The sequence below is a fragment of the Ranitomeya variabilis genome, chromosome 2, assembly GCF_051348905.1.
Source record: "Ranitomeya variabilis isolate aRanVar5 chromosome 2, aRanVar5.hap1, whole genome shotgun sequence".
NCBI classification, from domain to species: Eukaryota; Metazoa; Chordata; class Amphibia; order Anura; family Dendrobatidae; genus Ranitomeya; species Ranitomeya variabilis.
The window spans coordinates 358,728,980-358,750,394 of NC_135233.1; the positions used below are offsets into that span (position 1 = coordinate 358,728,980).

Consider the following 21,415-nt stretch of genomic DNA (forward strand, 5'->3'; position numbering starts at 1 on the left):
GATTAGGAGCGTCTAACTGCTCTGTAGGAGCCAGATCTTTAATGGTTGGTAGGGGATCAAATACTTATTTCTCACTGCAAAATGCAAATAAATTAATATAATTTATACAATGTGATTTTCTGGATTTTACTTTTGATATTCTATCTCTCAATGTTAAAAATAGCCTATCCTTAAAAGTATAGAGTGTTCATGTCTTTGTCAGTGGGCAAACTTACTAAATCAGCAAGAGATCAAATACTTATTTCCTCCATTGTAGGTATGGCCGCCACTAGAGACAAAGGGATCCAATCCTGTCCGATGTACTCGATTCCTACATACTGCATTTGATTCATAGACTGAGAAGATTGTATGCTTAGGAAGCTCCAGAAAAAAAGGTGAGACCTCCTGTACTACAGTTAAGAAATCTTTCTGGCCCTGAGAAGGTTCTTATGTTTCTGAAAGGTTGAGACTGGACTTGGAAAGACGATTGGGTGGAGTTTGTGCAGGGAGGACCAAGATCCCTAAAAGAGAGAGTGACCATGTTTGAAAATTTGTGAAGGCACTCTTCTCATACCACTAAGCTACCCATCTTGCTGATACCAACCACCAAAGGCTGGCAAATATGATCAAAGATTGAGAGGATCAGCGTACTCTACCTTTGGAATGTGAAATCCTCTGAAGGTTGTGTCCTTGCTGACAGCATGTGGAGCTCCTCCAGGAACAATATCAGCAAATCTCTGGATCTCGTGGATTACGGCTTCTGTATACGGCATTTTACTTTTGTCTTCTATTGATGGACAGCGGTCTTTCCCTATTACACTGTCAATTTCATTGTGGATCTTCTCTGAAGTTAACAAAAATGGAACAATGGAAATATTTTTCAATCTAGAATTATATTCAAATTATATCTATTTTGCAATTACAACCAAATAACAGCTGAAGATTGCTTGAAAAGTTAAGGGTATGTGCCCACAATCCAGAATAGCAGCAGTTTGGAGGCAGCTCACCTGCGATGTGTCCAAACTGCTGAGTTATTGGTTACAAGCACAGTGGATGGGATTTATAGAAACCTGATGCCCACTGTGCTCATTATATGCGATAAATCCTCATTGTTCAATGAACACATGCGGATTTACCTGCGTGATTAGAATGCAACATTTTGGATGCAGCTAAAATGTGCTACTTCCAAAACTTTGCTATATTCTGATTGTGGGCACATAGCCTAAAATGGGTATGCTCAATATGTGTCTTTAGGAGCCCACAGCTACCCAGGCTATTCAGTTCCTTGTTGCTGGGAATCCATCGCTCCTTCTTGACTGACATTTCTAGTTTAGTAGATTTGTCCTTCTTCTGAGTTGAATGTGATTCTATAAAACATTCAGGTGTGACAGTGGCATGTTCTAAAGTTTACACTTTTATCACTGTATTTGTATATAGAGATAGAAGGGCCATTGGAAAATTTCAGGAAAGTGAGTGGTGAATAGGAGAACTGCTCTGTAAACAGCCAATGATGTGGTCAAGATACTTATTACTATGCAAGACTGATAACAGTAGATCTGGATCTGGAGCTGAGAGGAAAGGTAGTCAATCGCCGTAGCAACAAAATGTAAACAATGTAACACAAAAATGCTCATATTGTCCCACTTCCTATGGCACCTAAGATTATCTAGGAATTTCTCTTCCAATACTTCCCCTACAATTATAGCTGGAATAAACCTTTGGAGGAATAAAAATATAGGATATAAACTGCTCCCCTTTAGATTGGATAATGTTCCGCTTGAAACACTGCAGTATGCCATCCCATTCCTTAAGCTAGATAATTGGATAGAAAGTGGAATAACTCGATTGGGGAACTTGATGCAAGCTAATGCTCTATCTCCATTTTCTTCACTAGTGGATAAATATAGCATTAATAAGAGAGACTTTTTCAAATACCTTCAAATTAGACATTTTATGAACAGTATGAATAATGGGTCAGAAAGCTTAAAATCTGAGTATGAATACTATTTTTCTATTAATAGGGACTCTTCTAAATGGATTTCTAGAGCATAATAAGCTATAAATTCTCAGGAATACCCAGGAAGAATGGTCACAGGCGTTCCAGATAGACAAAAAGTCTTCACATTGCATAAACCATTTGGAATCTTCTAGGAAGATTTTATACAGGTGGTATTTCACCCCGTATTGTGTCAATCAGAGGCGGGTGATTTGTTGAATATTTGGTGGTCATGTCCCCTAATCCGCACTTACTGGTTACAGATTTATAGTTTGATTTCAGGGGTACTGGGATCCTGCATCAGCTTTATTATCTCTGAAATTAGAGCAACTCCAATACTAGGACGCAGTAATTACAAGCCACATCCTTATAGCTACAAGAGTCAATATAGCAAAGAATTGGAAAAGTGTTACAATTCCTTTACTGCAGGAGACAATGAGAAAAATTCATTATAAGGCCGGCGTCACACTAGGCGTAAGTAAATACGGTCCGTTTTTTACGGCCGTAATACGCAGTAATTGTCCCAAAACACTGTTCCGTATTCAATGTGAGGATGCGATTTTTACACACAAATGTATCCGTGTGTCATCCGTATGGCATCTGTATGGCTTCCGTACGGCGATTTTTTTCTCGCAGGCTTGCAAAATGGACATATCATGGATCCATCTGCTCAAATATTCTTAAAAACATATATACAGTACAGTCTATATATATATATATGTCAGTGAGACACGCATATATATATATATATATATATATATATATTTATATTTAATTCAGCGCTAGATAGCAGAAAAGCTGGTAATTCAATTGCCGGCTTTTCCTATCTCCTTCACAAACCCGACAGGATATGAGACATGGTTTACATACAGTAAACCATCTCATATCCCTTCTTTTATTACATATTCCTCTTTACTAATGTAAGAAGTGTCTTTGTGTCAAATTTGGGGTCTCTAGCTATTAAATTAAAGGGTTAAATCCCGGAAAAAATTGGCGTGGGCTCCCACGCAATTTTCTCCACAAGAGTGGGAAAGCCAGTGACTGAGGTCAGATATTAATAGTCTAGAGAGGGACCATGGTTATTGCCCCCCCTGGCTAAAAGCATCTGCCCCCAGGCACCCCAGAAAAGGCACATCTGTAAGATGCGCCTATTCTGGCACTTAGCCTCTCTCTTCCCACTCCCCTGTAGCGGTGGGATATGGGGTAATGAAGGGTTAATGTCACCTTGCAATTGTAAGGTGACTGTTGTGAATTCCGTTCTTGGGCTCCATCCTGTGGTTATGAATGGTATTTTTGGGAGTTCTGCTCTTGGGCTCCCTCTGGTGGTTTTGAGTGGAACTTAGCAGCTGCATTCACTAATTGGTTCCCTGGTCTTGTTATTTAAGTGGGCTCTAGTCTGTAGTCAATGCCAGCTGTCAATGTTTTTCCTGTGGATTCAGTCCTCTCCTGGAAGTGCTCTGTTGGTCAGTCCATTTCAGCTTAAGATAAGTTCTGCTAGTTCTTGGGTGTATCCCTGCTTTTGACCTTCTGTTCAGGTTTAAGTTATGTCTCTTTTGTCCAGCTTGTCATTATGAATTATTCAGGCTAGTTGGAAGCTCTGGGGTAGCAGATTTGCCCCTCCACACCGTGAGTCGGTGTGGAGGTTATTTTTTGTAAACTCTGCGTGGACATTTAGTTTTTATACTGACCGCACAGTAACCTTTTCTATCTCTGTCTATTTAGATAGTAATGGCCTCCTTTGCTAAAATCTAGTTTCATTTCTGAGTTTGTCATTTCCCTCTCCACTCACCGTCAATATTTGTGGGGGGCTATCTTTCCTTTGGGGGTTTCTCTGAGTCGAGATAGTTTTCCGTTTCCATCTTCAGGGGTAGTTAGTTCTTAGGCTGTGAAGAGGTGTCTAGGCAGAGATAGGAACGCTCCATGGCTATTTCTAGTGTTGGTGTTAGGTGTAGGGATTGCAGTCAGTAAAGCTACCACCTCCTCAGAGCTTGTACATTATTTGTTTTACCCACTAGGTCATTTCAGTGCTGCTCCGTAATCACCAGGTCATCATAGTGATTACTGTCGGTGGAGCTGCCACCTCCTCTGAGCTTGTCCATGATTGGTTTTACCCACCAGGTCATCTCAGTACTGCTCCGTAACCACCAGGTCATAACAGGTGACATTAAGCCAGTTTAATAATGGAGAGGCGTCAATTATGACACCTATCTATTATTAATCCAATAGTATGAAATGGTTAATAAAACACACACACACACATTATTAAAAAGTATTTGAATGAAATAAAGACACATAGTGTTTTAATATTTCATTATACTCTTAATCCACCTGAAGACTCACCTGAAATAAAGTTAAAAAAACAAACAACAATATTCCATACCTTCCGTCACTCAGTCTTGTCCCACGCTGTAAATCCATCTGAAGGGGTTAAATCATTTTACACTCAGGAGCTCTGCTAATGCAGCTGTGCTTCTGCCTGTAAAACTTGGTGAATGAATGGAATGCAGGGGAATGTACTGTAGTTACCTTGAGTCGCGGTGATGCACCCTCTGCTGGATGAACTCATATGAACTCGAGCCTGGGAAAATATTCTGAAACGTTCCCAGGCTCGAGTTCATATGAGTTCATCCAGCAGAGGGTGAATCATCGCGACTCGAGGTAACTACAGTACATTCCCCTGCATTACCCAGCTTTTCTGCTATCGAGCGCTGAATTAAATATATATATATATATACTGTATATATATATATATATATATATACAGTATGTGTCTCCAGGGCTGTGGAGACGGTAAGCCACAGTTGCAACTCCGACTCCTGGATTTTATCAGGTTCCAACTCTGACTCCGACTCGGACTCCGGCTCCGACTCCGACTCCTTCATAACTAGCCAATTTGTAACAATAAATTTACTGTTGTAAAATATTAACATGGTGCTTATTCAGTTTCTCACCATCATATAAGTAATCAGACCACTTACAGCAAAAACTATATTTAATAGAATACAATAAGAATAAAGCAAATAACTTTTATAAACTTTTATAAACTCTTGTAAGTAAATATGCAATAAATACTGTTATGCAGTTAATAAGAAGAAATCTATAAATTTGTCCTCAGAAAAAGTATTGCCTCTGTCACATCCTTCTTCATGGATGCCCTCAAATCTGATCTAATTATTTTGAGAGCAGAGAACAACCTCTCTACACTAACTTGGGTTGGTGGCAAAGCAGTAACCACGCGGGCAACATCTCTGACAATGTCAGGATACAGAGGAGTCGCTTGTTGCACTGTTATTTTTGATGAACGGTCAAATTTCTCAATTTCTTTTAGTGAACATGAAAAGTTCTGCTGAAATGTACTGGCTGTGTTCTTTGATGGGGATGACTCTTCTTCTATGCGGGAACGCTTTGCACGGTCCTTGTGATCCAAATATTTTTCAAAATTAAATTCTTCATCAGTTGATGAGGGTGAAGATGTGGCAGGACGACCAAATTCTTCTTGTTCCTCCTGACTGTTCTGCAACCATTTCATCATTACTGCTATTTCAAACAGAGCTTCTTTTCCTTTAGTTAGCTGTTGATCATCTAGAAGAATCTGATGCATTGGGTCTACATAAACAGTTGCCAAAAGAATGTTATTTTGTAATAGTAGCTCCTCTCTCTGTTTCATTGATGTAGCAATGCCACTAGCAATTAACCCTCCTCTTTGGGACAGGCGAAACATCAGGTTCTTCCACTCCTTTAACAAAATACCTGGAGGTAAGTCCTTTGCTTGTAATTTTTTAGTCACTGTAAATGGGTGCTCTAGCAATTTTTCCAGCTCAGTCACCTGATTCCACTGACTTTCATTTAGCGTCAGTTGAGGGTTAGCCATGTCTACAAGAAAGGTTTTCAGTTCAACCAAGCGCTGAATCATTAAGTAAGTACTGCCCCATCGTGTGGCTTGATCAATAATTGCCCTTTTTCCAGCACGTCTCTTCAAAATTGAGTCAACTTTAGGGGTTCTAGCAACAATAGCCAATCTTCTTACCTTGCCAATCAGTGCAGCAGCATGTCCTTCTTGCAGACTGTCTCTTATACCCAGCTGTAGCATATGCACAACACAGCGCATGTGATGAATGAAAGAACGTATTGACACAGTTTCAACAAGATCATCTAAACTATCATGTTGCTGTTCATCTGAAGCAACTTGAGTTTGCTCCTCAGTTACAATACTGTGTTCCTCTATTTCAAACATTTTTGTGTCTGTGGACCCAGAATGTTCTTCTAGCTGCTGGTCACCATCATTACTATCATTAATTAGCTTAATAGTACTTATCATATTTGAAGCATAGTTCATAGTCTTGCAGAACCTTTTCCACCAAGACCTGGAGAAACTCACTGGTGTGATGAGCTTTGGTGTCTTTTACTGCCAATGTCTTGGTAACTATTTCATTTTTGTCACAAACAAATCGGACATTGATGGCAAAATAGTTCACTCTGTGACGTGTGCAGGCATCCATTTTAAGAAACAGAAAGCGCCCCTTGAGAGTTTTTTTAAGTTCTTCCTTTTGTTTAAAAGCTTCTTCGATTACTACTTTTCTAATACTCTCTCCAGAGAAACAACCAAGCTTGCGGGCCATTTCCCCATTCAGACACATAAAAGCTGGTCGTGAAAATAATGAAATAGGCACACTATCCTTTACAACAAGCTCTATAATCTGTTTTTTAAATGTGTCTACTGTCATTGTCACAGTAACTTTGTCACTGACAAAATATCTTGCAACTGATGGCTGCAAAGTTCTCTGCTCCTTTGTTTGGCTGGAATAGCTGGGCACTGATTCATTGGTTTGGATGCAGTCTTTCTCATCCACTGCTTTCAGTACTTCTGGATGAAAGCGCTGTAAATGTCTCTTTAGATTAGGAGCTCTGATAGGAGCATTTTTATCTTTGTCTGAATATGCACTGATCTTGGCTTCACAACATTTGTTTTCGTCTGGATCATTTGTCATACACTGACAGACATAATGTTTTCTATCTTGAGTGATTGTGAAATGTTCAAATACAGCTGATTTAATGTGACGCTTCTTTGACATTCTCAGGTTTTTAATTCTGCATTCACAATCCAAATGACAATTGTTTTTCCTAAAAACAATTGTACAAAATTATTGCCAGGCTGTACAACTGATATAGTGGTCAGTAATACTGTTATTCCTCATGTACTCACAGTTAACTGATGCAAAGTTTGTTGAAAGGATAATACTTCTTACAGTCTTCCTCTTCTGAGTAGCAGCTGTAAGATGCTTGGAAGACGCACACCTAGTAAACATCTAGTCTAGAGGAGGAGCTTTACTACTAAGAATTTGCAACACATTTTCACTTTCAATTTAATACATTGTAAGTACGGGGGTTGGGGCAGCATGAGGTTAACCAAGTATAAGATTAGATAAGAATAGTGGAGAACAGTGACACACAATAAGTAAGAAATGTCTCTATCTCCAGCAGAACTGCTTATCACTGTTGTTCATAGTTTGATAGAACATATATATTTGAGTAACATTTATAAAATTCATATGAAAGTTCAATTATGAAATATTAATACATTTTTGTAAAGCTGGAGTCGGAGTCGGTACATTTCTACCGACTCCGACTCCAACCAAAACTAGCTCCGACTCCACGACTCCGACTCCACAGCCCTGTGTGTCTCACTGACATATATATATATATATATATATATATATATATATATACCTATTCTATATGTGTACACATTTATTCTACCTATTCTATTCTAACCTGTCAGTGTGATTTTACTGTACACTGCACTGAATTACCGGCACTTCTAGAGAACACCGCTGCGTATTTCTCGCAAGTCACACGCATGGTCTGTGTGTAATCTGTAATTTTCTCACACCCATAGACTTTCATTGGCGTATTTTTTGCACAATACCCTGACAAACGCAGCATGCTGCGATTTTCTACGCCCGTAACATACCGGGTATTATGGATGCGTAATATACGGCAGATAGGAGCTGCCCCATAGAGAATCATTGGGCCGTGTGCAATGAGTATTTTCTGGACGTATTTTCTGCGCTCATACGTCCGTAAAACTCGCTAGTGTGATGCCGGCCTAATTGTATTATGGTACACATGATAGCCAGTCGCCTGGCAGGGTTAAATAATTTAAAGTTATCTGCGAAAAATTGTTTATTTACTCGAAGTACTCTTGTGATTGATAGAAATTAAAACTCCTAACATAAATGTCCATTATAATCCTTTGTTTACAAATAGGCAGCATAGAATTCCTGATATTTGTTATGTAACATTACAAATTGTCAAGGTTAGCACTTCATAACTGACATTACCAAAAAGAGCAATTATTTGTGTTATTTATTTAAGTCTGGGTTATTGTTAAAAAATTTCTGGTTCCTTGTACGGAAGTAGTTTGGAATATTGACCAAATCTTGTACTATTAGTTAATGATTGGAATTATTTGAATGGCTGTTGTCAATATATCTTCTTACTCTGGAACCAATAAAGTATATGTTATAAAAAAAAGTGCTCATATCACAACTAAAGCAGATAAAAGAAGTAATTTGCAATCCCCATGCTGTCTAATGAATATGCAGCGCCCAAGAGTCCTGGTCGTTGCAGTACTGTTGCTCCGCCACTAAGGGGGGCTATGGTACGTCTGATGGCACTGAAGGAGTTCATCTGACGAGGTATCTCAGACACTGATAAACTTCACAGTCTGGCCTCCAGGGGGAGCGAAGGGCACTATGCATTAGGCCACTCCTCACAATCTGGTAAAACTGGGGGTTGGATAGAAAGTTAGGGAGAAGCTGACTGGGTTGGAACCAGGCAACATCCTGTGGCAGAGGGTGTTGCAGGGGAAGATTCAGGGGGGTCCCTGTCAGGGGTGGGATCATGACAGAGGCTGTTATGACCCCAATGGCAGAGGGTCTCAGAAATAAATACTAAGTCTGCAAACACAAAAACCAGCTCATGGGGCAGTGGTAACTGGGCTGACCATATATCTAATCCTAGCACCACAAATAGCAGCAGCCGGGGAACGTGCCTACGTTGGTTCTAGACGTCTCGCGCCAGCCGGAGAACTAACTAACCCTAGAAGGGAAAAGATAGACCTTTCTTGCCTCCAGAGAAAAGACCCCAAAAGTTGGATACAAGCCCCCAACAAATAATAACGGTGAGGTAAGAAGAAAAGACAAACGTAAGAATGAACTAGGTATTTAGCAAAGAGAGGCCCACTGACTAATAGCAGAATATAGTAAGAGGACTTATACGGTCAGCAAAAACCCTATCAAAATTTCCACGCTGGATATTCAAGAACCCCCGAACTGTCTAAAGGCCCGGGGGGAGAATACCAGCCCCCTAGAGCTTCCAGCAAAATCAGGAATCACATTTAGTACAAGCTGGACAAAAAATAAGAGCAATACAAATAACCAAAAAACAAGGAAGCAGGACTTAGCTTAATTTAGCACGAACCAGGACCAGCAGACAGGAGCAAACAGAAAGGACTGATTACAACGATGCCAGGCACCAGACTGAGAATTCAGGGAGTTCATATAGCAACACCCCTGGACTAACGACCCAGGTGGGTGCCAAACTGAGGAAAGACAATCCCAGAGTCATATCACTAGTGACCACAAGAGGGAGCCAAAAAAGTCTAATTCACAACAGTACCCCCCCTTTAAGGAGGGGTCACCAAACCCTCACCAAGACCACCAGGGCGATCAGGATGAGCAGCGTGAAAGGCACGAACTAAATCGGCCGCATGCACATTAGAGGCAACCACCCAGGAATTATCCTCCTGACCATAGCCCTTCCACTTGACCAGATACTGAAGCCTCCGCCTGGAGGGACGAGAATCCAAGATCTTCTCCACCACGTACTCCAACTCGCCCTCAACCAACACCGGAGCAGGAGGCTCAACAGAAGGGACCACAGGTACAACGTACCGCCGCAACAAAGACCTATGGAACACGTTGTGAATGGCAAACGACACCGGAAGATCCAAGCGAAAGGACACAGGATTAAGGATTTCCAATATCTTGTAAGGACCGATGAAGCGAGGCTTAAATTTAGGAGAGGAGACCTTCATAGGAACAAATCGAGAAGACAGCCATACCAAATCCCCAACACGAAGTCGGGGACCCACACCGCGGCGGCGGTTGGCAAAACGCTGAGCCTTCTCCTGTGACAACTTTAAGTTGTCCACCACATGATTCCAAATCTGCTGCAACCTATCCACCACAGAATCTACCCCAGGACAGTCAGAAGGCTCCACATGTCCTGAGGAAAAACGAGGATGGAAACCAGAGTTGCAGAAAAATAGCGAAACCAAAGTAGCGGAACTAGCCTGATTATTAAGGGCAAACTCAGCCAATGGCAAGAAGGTCACCCAATCATCCTGATCTGCAGAAACAAAACACCTCAAATAAGCCTCCAGAGTCTGATTAGTTCGCTCCGTTTGTCCATTAGTCTGAGGATGAAAGGCAGACGAAAACGACAAGTCAATGCCCATCTTAGCACAAAAGGATCGCCAGAACCTGGAAACAAACTGGGATCCTCTGTCAGACACGATATTCTCAGGAATGCCGTGTAAACGAACCACATTCTGAAAGAACAGAGGAACCAGATCGGAAGAGGAAGGCAGCTTAGGCAAAGATACCAAATGGACCATCTTGGAAAAGCGATCACATACCACCCAGATGACAGACATGCCCTGAGACACCGGGAGATCTGAAATGAAATCCATGGAAATGTGTGTCCAAGGCCTTTTCGGGACAGGCAAGGGCAAGAGCAACCCGCTGGCACGAGAACAGCAAGGCTTAGCTCGAGCACAAGTCCCACAGGACTGCATAAATGACCGCACATCCCGTGACAAGGAAGGCCACCAAAAGGACCTAGCCACCAAATCTCTGGTGCCAAAAATTCCCGGATGCCCTGCCAACACCGAGGAATGAACCTCGGAAATGACTCTGCTGGTCCACTTATCAGGAACAAATAGTCTGTCAGGTGGACAAGAGTCAGGTCTACCAGCCTGAAATCTCTGCAACACACGTCGCAAATCCGGAGAAATGGCTGACAAGATTACTCCCTCTTTAAGAATACCAACTGGTTCAGTGACTCCAGGAGAGTCACGCACAAAGCTCCTTGAAAGAGCATCAGCCTTCACATTCTTTGAACCTGGTAAATACGAGACCACAAAGTCAAAACGGGAGAAAAACAATGACCAACGGGCCTGTCTAGGATTCAGGCGTTTAGCAGACTCGAGATACATTAGATTTTTGTGATCAGTCAAGACCACCACACGATGCTTAGCACCCTCGAGCCAATGACGCCACTCCTCAAATGCCCACTTCATGGCCAGCAACTCCCGATTGCCAACATCATAATTCCGCTCAGCAGGCGAAAACTTCCTAGAGAAAAAAGCACATGGTCTCATTACAGAGCAACCAGGGCCTCTCTGCGACAGAACGGCCCCTGCCCCAATCTCAGAAGCATCCACTTCAACCTGAACGGGAAGTGAGACATCAGGCTGGCACAAAACAGGCGCTGAAGTAAACCGGCGCTTCAACTCTTGGAAAGCTTCCACGGCTGCAGGAGCCCAGTTAGCAACATCAGAACCTTTCTTGGTCATATCCGTCAAAGGTTTAACAACGCTAGAAAAATTAGCGATAAAACGACGGTAGAAGTTAGCAAAACCCAAGAACTTCTGAAGACTCTTAACTGACGTGGGTTGAGTCCAATCATGAATAGCTCGGACCTTGACTGGGTCCATCTCCACCGCAGAAGGGGAAAAAATAAAACCCAAAAAGGGAACCTTCTGTACTCCAAAGAGACACTTTGAGCCCTTAACAAACAAAGCATTCTCACGCAAAACCTGAAACACCATCCTGACCTGCTCTACATGCGAGTCCCAATCATCAGAAAAAAACAGAATATCATCCAGATAAACAATCATAAATTTATCCAGATACTTCCGGAAAATATCATGCATAAAGGACTGAAACACTGAAGGAGCATTAGAGAGCCCAAAAGGCATCACCAAGTACTCAAAATGACCTTCGGGCGTATTAAATGCAGTTTTCCATTCATCTCCTTGCTTAATGCGCACAAGGTTGTACGCACCACGAAGATCTATCTTGGTGAACCACTTGGCACCTTTAATCCGGGCAAACAAGTCCGACAACAGAGGCAAAGGATACTGAAATTTAACAGTGATTTTATTCAGAAGCCGATAGTCAATACAAGGTCTCAAAGATCCGTCTTTCTTGGCCACAAAAAAGAATCCAGCACCAAGAGGGGAAGAGGATGGACGGATATGCCCCTTCTCCAGAGATTCCTTGATATACGAACGCATTGCGGTATGCTCAGGTACAGACAGATTAAATAGTCTTCCCTTAGGAAATTTACTGCCTGGAATCAAATCTATACCTGGACTCGCTGAATACATCCTGAAAATCAGACAAATACTCAGGAACTTCCGAAGGAGTAGAGGAAGCAATAGACACCGGCGGGGAATCACCATGAATTCCCTGACAGCCCCAACTTGACACAGACATTGCCTTCCAATCCAAGACTGGATTATGGGTCTGTAACCATGGCAGCCCCAAAACGACCAAATCATGCATTTTATGCAGAACAAGAAAACGAATCACCTTCCGATGTTCAGGAGTCATGCACATGGTTACCTGTGTCCAAAGCTGCGGTTTATTTTCCGCCAATGGTGTAGCATCAATACCTCTAAGAGGGATAAGATTTACCAATGGCTCAAGAACAAAACCACAGCGCTTGGCAAATGACAGATCCATAAGACTCAGGGCAGCACCTGAATCCACAAACGCCATAACAGGGTAGGAAGACAATGAGCAAATTAAAGTCACAGACAAAATAAATTTAGGTTGCAAATTACCAATGGCGACAGGACTAACAACCCTTGTTAGGCGTTTAGAGCATGCTGATATAACATGTGTAGAATCACCACAGTAAAAACACAACCCATTCTGACGTCTATGATTTTTCCGTTCATTTCTAGTCTGAATTCTACCACATTGCATTAAATCAGGTGTTTGCTCAGACAACACCACAAGAGGATTAGCGGCTTTGCGCTCCTGCAAACGCCGGTCAATTTGAATAGCCAGCGCCATGGAATCATTCAGACTTGTAGGAATGGAGAAACCCACCATCACATTCTTAATGGCTTCAGAAAGGCCATTTCTGAAATTTGCGGCCAGAGCACACTCATTCCACTGAGTAAGCACGGACCATTTCCGAAATTTTTGGCAATACACTTCAGCTTCATCCTGGCCCTGAGAAATAGCCAGCAAGGCTTTTTCTGCCTGAATTTCAAGATTGGGTTCCTCGTAAAGCAATCCGAGTGCCAGAAAAAACACATCAATATTTGCCAATGCCGGATCTCCTGGCGTCTCCAGATGAACGGGGTCTCAGAGATAGAAACAATTTACAATTATTCCTGAAATTCCTAAACTTAAATCGGTCTCCAGAGAACAGTTCAGGAATAGGTATTTTAGGTTCAGACATAGGACTACTGGTAACAAAATCTTGTATGCCCTGCACACGAGCAGCAAGCTGGTCCACACTTGTAATCAAGGTCTGGACATTCATGTCTGCAGCAAGCTCAAGCCACTCAAAGGTAAAGGGGAGGAAGAAAAAAAAAAAAACTCAGAATTTCCTTTCTTTCACTTCTGCAATGCATTAAACATTCAACTTTGGCCTGGCATACTGTTATGACCCCAATGGCAGAGGGTCTCAGAAATAAATACTAAGTCTGCAAACACAAAAACCAGCTCATAGGGCAGTGGTAACTGGGCTGACCGTATATCTAATCCTAGCACCACAAATACGTTGGTTCTAGACGTCTCGCGCCAGCCGGAGAACTAACTAACCCTAGAAGGGAAAAGATAGACCTTTCTTGCCTCCAGAGAAAAGACCCCAAAAGTTGGATACAAGCCCCCAACAAATAATAACGGTGAGGTAAGAAGAAAAGACAAACGTAAGAATGAACTAGGTATTTAGCAAAGAGAGGCCCACTGACTAATAGCAGAATATAGTAAGAGGACTTATACGGTCAGCAAAAACCCTATCAAAATTTCCACACTAGATATTCAAGAACCCCCGAACCGTCTAATGGCCCGGGGGGAGAATACCAGCCCCCTAGAGCTCATAGCAAAATCAGGAATCACATTTAGTACAAGCTGGACAAAAAATAAGAGCAATACAAATAACCAAAAAACAAGGAAGCAGGACTTAGCTTAATTTAGCACGAACCAGGACCAGCAGACAGGAGCAAACAGAAAGGACTGATTACAACGTTGCCAGGCACCAGACTGAGAATTCAGGGAGTTCATATAGCAACACCCCTGGACTAACGACCCAGGTGGGTGCCAAACTGAGGAAAGACAATCCCAGAGTCATATCACTAGTGACCACAAGAGGGAGCCAAAAAAGTCTAATTCACAACAAGAGGCCTAGCGAACAGGAAAGAATGTTACGAGACCGCGCCTGCCCTTCATTGCGGCGTTACCCCAAGAAAGGAGAAGAAGCGAGGTTTATTGCGAAGAGTGAGAAATGAGATCATAGCAACAAGGAGAAAATACCAGTAGGAGTCGTGCTGTAAGATTGAGGCAACATCCTACTGAGGCGCGTAGCTGGTGGCCGGAAACGCCGAGGAAGTATTGGCTCCAAGCCTTACTTCAAACCAATGGCAGGACAGTCAGTTACAGGCGGGCTGTCTCACCTAAATCACCTAAGCAGACATAGGGGGCAATTGTGGGAGAGGGGCGTCACTAGGGTCCCGGAAGAACTCCAGGCCTACCCGTCATACGGGTGCGTCCTAGCCATATCATCTGGGGGATGGAGAAGAATATCAGAATCAGTTGTGAAGGAACATCAGAAACAGACACAACAGTTGTGAGGACTATCCCGTGGTGCTCAGCAGGGAAGGACTACAACACACAGGCGCTAGAAGGAAGGCACAGATTTCCACCTGCAAAGGGAACTCTGGAGGTGCCATCGGACCGGCCGGTCTCAGACAGCCCTGTTAACCGTACTCTGGATTGAGGATCCTGAAGCCTTCAGTAAAGAGGTAAAGAGACTGCAACCCTGTGTCCTTGTTATTCATCGCAACCTGCACCACACATCATCATTCTCAACTTTCATTGGACGCCCCTTAGCAGGGTCACAGACCGGGTCTAGCCACCGTGACAATCCCAGAACTGAGACAGGCCCGGTACCGGGTACCCCTCGGCCCTGCGACCGTGGGGGTGCTCCAACTTGGCGTCACGAACAGGATCTACTTAAGCCTGAAGAATCAGGTCATGTGTGCCTTGGAACTGTGATTTATTGTGCTTGGACTGTGACTTATTGCAAAGACTGTGCATTGCCGCTTGCCGCCCAAAATGCCCACCAAAAACGCCGCCATTACAGCACTCCGAGAAGCACAGGAGAAGAAGAAGGGCGTGGAGTGGGCGAACCTGAGCTGGAGAGCGCGAAAGGCAATGACCGCCCAGTCTGAATATTTCTGTGTCCTGGAGACGTGCCCGTCAGCATGGGAGATCCGCCTCCTGATCCTCTATGGTGGGTGGAGACCAAATAAACGAAACTATGACTCAGATGAGGTGGGACTGGAGACCAGAGAAGGCCTACAGAAAAGGATGGCCCTGCATCGACCCCTGTCACCCAAGGATTATTCCGATATGCCCCCGCTGGAGGATTTGGACCCATGGGAGCTGTCGATGGGGCATCTGTTGTGTATCCGCTTTTTGGGCTCCCCTGGTGGTTGCTGGTGGTACTGGTGACTTGTTTGCACTTTGCTGCTTCTGTTCACCTGCTTCCATCAGTGTTTGGGAGTTTCCTATTTAGCCTTGCTCTCCAGTCTTTTCCTTGCCGGTCATCATTGTAACCAGAGCCTTCGGTTGCATGTTCCTGCTACTAGTCTGCTGATCAGCTAAGTGGACTGTCATGATCTCTGCAGGCAGAGATCATAGCAAGCCTATAGAGGGACAAGCTCTCGGAAGATGGAACTATACTGACCATGAACTAAGCCTGCCGCGCAACTAGAAATAGCCAGGTAGCATTTCCTATTTATCGCTAGATGCCCAGCTCTGGCCTAAGACCTAAATAGCTAGCAGAGGGAAATATAAGACCTGGCTCACCTCTAGAGAAATATTCCAAAGAAGACAGTAGCCCCCACATATAATGACGGTGAGTTCAGATGAAACAACAAACGCAGCAGGAAAATAGTCTTAGCAAATTTGAGGTCCGCTTACTAGATAGCAGAAGACAGATAGTATACTTTCATGGTCAGCAGAAAAACACTAACAAAACACCATCCAGAGATTACCTTAAACTCTGGCATTAACTCATAACGCCAGAGTAGCAATCCCTGATCAACGAGAGCTTTCCAGACACAGTAACAAAACTTCAGCTGTGAACTGGAACAAATAGGCAAAACAAAACATGGACAAAAGTCCAACTTATCTAGAAGTTGTCTAGAAGCAGGAACAAGCACTGAGAGGCATCAGATAACATTGTTGACCGGCAAGAAACCACCAGAGAAATGAGCTTAAATAGCGACACCCACTACTGATGGAATCAGGTGAAACAGGAAAGAGGATGACAAGTCCAATTCCACAAGCGGCCACCGGGGGAGCCCAGAATCCAAATTCACAACAGTACCCCCCCCTCAAGGAGGGGGCACCGAACCCTCACCAGATCCACCAGGGCGACCAGGATGAGCCCTATGGAAGGCACGAACAAGATCAGAAGCATGAACATCAGATGCATTGACCCAAGAATTATCCTCCTGGCCGTAACCCTTCCAGTTGACCAGATACTGGAGTTTCCGTCTGGAAACACGAGAGTCCAAAATTTTCTCCACAACGTACTCCAACTCACCCTCAACCAACACCGGAGCAGGAGGCTCAACTGAAGGTACAACAGGTACCTCATACCTGCGCAATAACGACCGATGAAAAACGTTATGAATGGAAAAGGACGCAGGGAGGTCCAAACGGAAAGAAACAGGATTAAGAATCTCCAATATTCTATAAGGGCCGATGAACCGAGGTTTAAACTTAGGAGAAGAGACCCTCATAGGGACAAAACGAGAAGACAACCACACTAAATCTCCAACACAAAGCCGAGAACCAACACGACGATGACGGTTGGCAAAACGCTGAGTCTTCTCCTGGGACAACTTCAAATTGTCCATAACCTGCCCCCAGATGTGATGCAATCTCTCCACCACCGCATCCACTCCAGGACAATCCGAGGATTCCACCTGACCGGAGGAAAATCGAGGGTGAAACCCCGAATTACAGAAAAACGGGGACACCAAGGTGGAAGAACTGGCCCGATTATTGAGGGCGAACTCTGCCAATGGTAAAAAAGCAACCCAATCATCCTGGTCAGCAGAGACAAAACACCTCAGATATGTCTCAAGGGTCTGATTAGTCCGCTCGGTCTGGCCATTAGTCTGAGGGTGAAAAGCAGATGAAAAAGACAAATCTATGCCCATCCTAGCACAGAATGCCCGCCAAAATCTAGACACAAATTGGGTACCTCTGTCAGAAACAATATTCTCAGGAATACCGTGCAATCGGACAACATTCTGAAAAAACAGAGGAACCAACTCAGAAGAAGAAGGCAACTTGGGCAGAGGAACCAAATGAACCATTTTAGAGAAACGGTCACAGACCACCCAGATGACAGACATCTTCTGGGAAACAGGCAGATCTGAAATAAAATCCATCGAGATGTGTGTCCAAGGCCTCTTAGGAATAGGCAAGGGCAACAGCAGTCCGCTAGCCCGAGAACTACAAGACTTGGCCCGAGCACAAACGTCACATGACTGCACAAAGACTCGCACATCTCGTGACAGGGAAGGCCACCAGAAGGATCTTGCCACCAAATCCCTGGTACCAAAAATTCCGGGATGACCTGCCAATGCAGAAGAATGTACCTCAAAAACGCACTTAGACCCCTTCACACATAAAGAATTAGACCGCAGAACCTGAAAAACTCTCCTGACCTGCTGGACATGAGAGTCCCAGTCATCAGAAAAAATCAGAATATCATCCAGATATATTATCATAAATTTATCCAGAAAATCGGCGGTAAAAGTTGGCAAAGCCCAAAAATCTCTGAAGACCCTTAAGAGAGGAGGGCTGAGTCCAGTCACAAATAGCTTGCACCTTGACGGGATCCATCTCAATGGAAGAGGGAGAAAAAATATACCCCAAAAAGGAAATTTTCTGGACCCCAGGCCGGTCAAACTGTCATGATCTCTGCAGGCAGAGATCATAGCAAGCCTATAGAGGGACAAGCTCTCGGAAGATGGAACTATACTGACCATGAACTAAGCCTGCCGCGCAACTAGAAATAGCCAGGTAGCATTTCCTATTTATCGCTAGATGCCCAGCTCTGGCCTAAGACCTAAATAGCTAGCAGAGGGAAATATAAGACCTGGCTCACCTCTAGAGAAATATTCCAAAGAAGACAGTAGCCCCCACATATAATGACGGTGAGTTCAGATGAAACAACAAACGCAGCAGGAAAATAGTCTTAGCAAATTTGAGGTCCGCTTACTAGATAGCAGAAGACAGATAGTATACTTTCATGGTCAGCAGAAAAACACTAACAAAACACCATCCAGAGATTACCTTAAACTCTGGCATTAACTCATAACGCCAGAGTAGCAATCCCTGATCAACGAGAGCTTTCCAGACACAGTAACAAAACTTCAGCTGTGAACTGGAACAAATAGGCAAAACAAAACATGGACAAAAGTCCAACTTATCTAGAAGTTGTCTAGAAGCAGGAACAAGCACTGAGAGGCATCAGATAACATTGTTGACCGGCAAGAAACCACCAGAGAAATGAGCTTAAATAGCGACACCCACTACTGATGGAATCAGGTGAAACAGGAAAGAGGATGACAAGTCCAATTCCACAAGCGGCCACCGGGGGAGCCCAGAATCCAAATTCACAACAGTGGACTTTGTCCTTTTGTTTTGTACCTTTTGTCCAGTTTGCAGTTTTGTTATTCTCTGTAGCTGGAAGCTCTTGCGGGCCGAAATTGCCACTCCTGTGTCATGAGTTGACACAGGAGTCTTAAAGTAATTTCAGGATGGTTTTTGAAAGGGTTTTCAGTTGACCGTGAAGTCCTCTTTTGTATCCTTCTGCTATCTAGTAAGTGGACCTCTCTTTGCTAAATCTACTTTCATACTGTGTATGTCTTTTCCTCTTAATTCACCGTTATTACATGTGGGGGGCTGCTATCATCTTTTGGGGTATTTCCCTAGAGGTAAGCCAGGTCTGTTTCTTCCTCTACCAGGCATAGTTAGTCCTCCGGCTGGCGCGTGGCATATAGGAAGCCGTAGGTATGCTCCCTGGCTACTGTTAGTTGCGTGGTAGATTTAGCTCACGGTCAACTCAAGTTTCCATCACCCGAGAGCTCGTTCGTTACTTATATGTTTCTTACGTTCCCTTGCCATTGGGAACCATGACAGTATGACCGGCCTGTGTTAAACTTATTGGCAGAAGAAAGGAGAGAAAAAAGAAGTCTGTAGATTTTTTTTTTTTTTTCCTATGTTTGCTCCATAGTTAGATCAGTTGTATTTCAGCTCTAATTACAGCCTTTGCCTTTCTCTCCTTCTAATCCTTGAATTGCTCTGAGCTCACCTGTTTAAAGATGGATCCTCAGAGTTTGGCTGCAGGTTTAAATAATCTTGCTACGAAGGTTCAAAATTTACAAGATTTTGTTATGCATACTCCTATTTCTGAACCTAAAATTCCTACACCAGAGGTGTTTTCCGGAGATAGATCTCGGTTTTTGAATTTCAAATATAATTGTAAATTATTCCTTTCTCTCAGACCTCACTCCTCAGGAGATCCTGTCCAGCAGGTTAAGATTGTAATCTCTTTGCTGCGAGGTGACCCTCAAAATTGGGCATTTTCATTGGCACCAGGGGATCCTGCGTTGCTCAATGTGGATGCGTTTTTCCTGGCTTTAGGGTTGCTTTATGAGGAACCTAATTTGGAGATTCAAGCTGAAAAAGCTTTGATAGCCCTATCTCAAGGGCAAGATGAAGCGGAGATATACTGCCAAAAATTTCGTAGGTGGTCTGTGCTTACTCAGTGGAATGAGTGCGCCTTAGCGGCAAATTTCAGAGAGGGCCTTTCTGATGCCGTTAAAGATGTTATGGTCGGGTTCCCTGCGCCTACAGTTTTGAATGAGTCCATGACAATGGCAATTCAGATTGATCGGCGTTTGCGGGAGCGCAAACCCGTGCACCATTTGGCGGTATCTTCTGAAGAGACGCCAGAGAAAATGCAATGTGACAGAGTTATGTCCAGAAGCGAGCGGCAGAATTATAGGCGTAAAAATGGGTTATGCTTCTATTGTGGTGATTCTGCTCATGTTATATCAGCATGCTCTAAGCGTACTAGGAAGGTTGACAAGTCCATTTCAATTGGCACTTTACAGTCAAAATTTATTTTGTCTGTAACCTTGATTTGTTCATTATCAGTTATTACCGTGGATGCCTATGTGGACTCTGGCGCCGCTCTGAGTCTTATGGACTGGTCCTTTGCCAGGCGCTGTGGGTTTGATTTAGAGCCTCTGGAAGTCCCTATACCTCTGAAGGGTATTGATTCTACACCTTTGGCTTGTAATAAACCACAGTTCTGGACGCAAGTGACTATGCGTATGACTCCAGACCATCAGGAGGTGATTCGCTTCCTTGTGTTGTACAATTTACATGATGTTTTGGTGCTTGGATTACCATGGTTACAGTTTCATAACCCAGTCCTTGACTGGAAGGCTATGTCTGTGTTAAGCTGGGGATGTCGGGGGGCTCATGGGGACACTCCTATTGTGTCCATTTCGTCATCTATTCCATCTGAGATTCCGGCATTTTTGTCTGATTATCGTGATATTTTTGAAGAGCCTAAGATTGGCTCACTCCCTCCTCACAGGGATTGTGATTGCGCCATAGATCTGATTCCTGGCAGTAAATTTCCAAAGGGTCGTTTGTTTAACCTATCTGTACCTGAACATGCTGCTATGCGCAAGTATATTAAGGAGTCCCTGGAAAAGGGACACATTCGTCCTTCTTCATCTCCTTTAGGAGCTGGTTTTTTCTTTGTCTCTAAAAAGGATGGCTCTCTGAGGCCTTGTATTGATTATCGTCTCCTGAATAAAATTACAGTCAAATATCAGTATCCGTTGCCTTTGCTGACTGATTTGTTTGCTCGCATAAGGGGGGCTAAGTGGTTCTCTAAGATTGATCTTCGTGGGGCGTATAATTTGGTGCGAATTAAGAAGGGGGATGAGTGGAAGACCGCATTTAATACGCCTGAGGGCCATTTTGAGTATTTGGTAATGCCTTTCGGCCTTTCTAATGCACCTTCTGT

At 43.5% G+C, this 21,415-nt stretch overlaps 1 protein-coding gene across 1 annotated transcript in view; it reads right to left on the reverse strand.

The window, feature by feature from the left end:
• The window catches only part of LOC143805905 (cytochrome P450 2C8-like), a 142,164-nt gene that overhangs the window by 8,153 nt on the left and 112,596 nt on the right, over positions 1 to 21,415 (reverse strand). Inside the window, exon 7 of the mRNA XM_077285659.1 lies at positions 636 to 823. Coding sequence (XP_077141774.1) covers positions 636 to 823 — 188 coding nt within the window. The remainder of the gene's footprint in view (positions 1 to 635; positions 824 to 21,415) is intronic.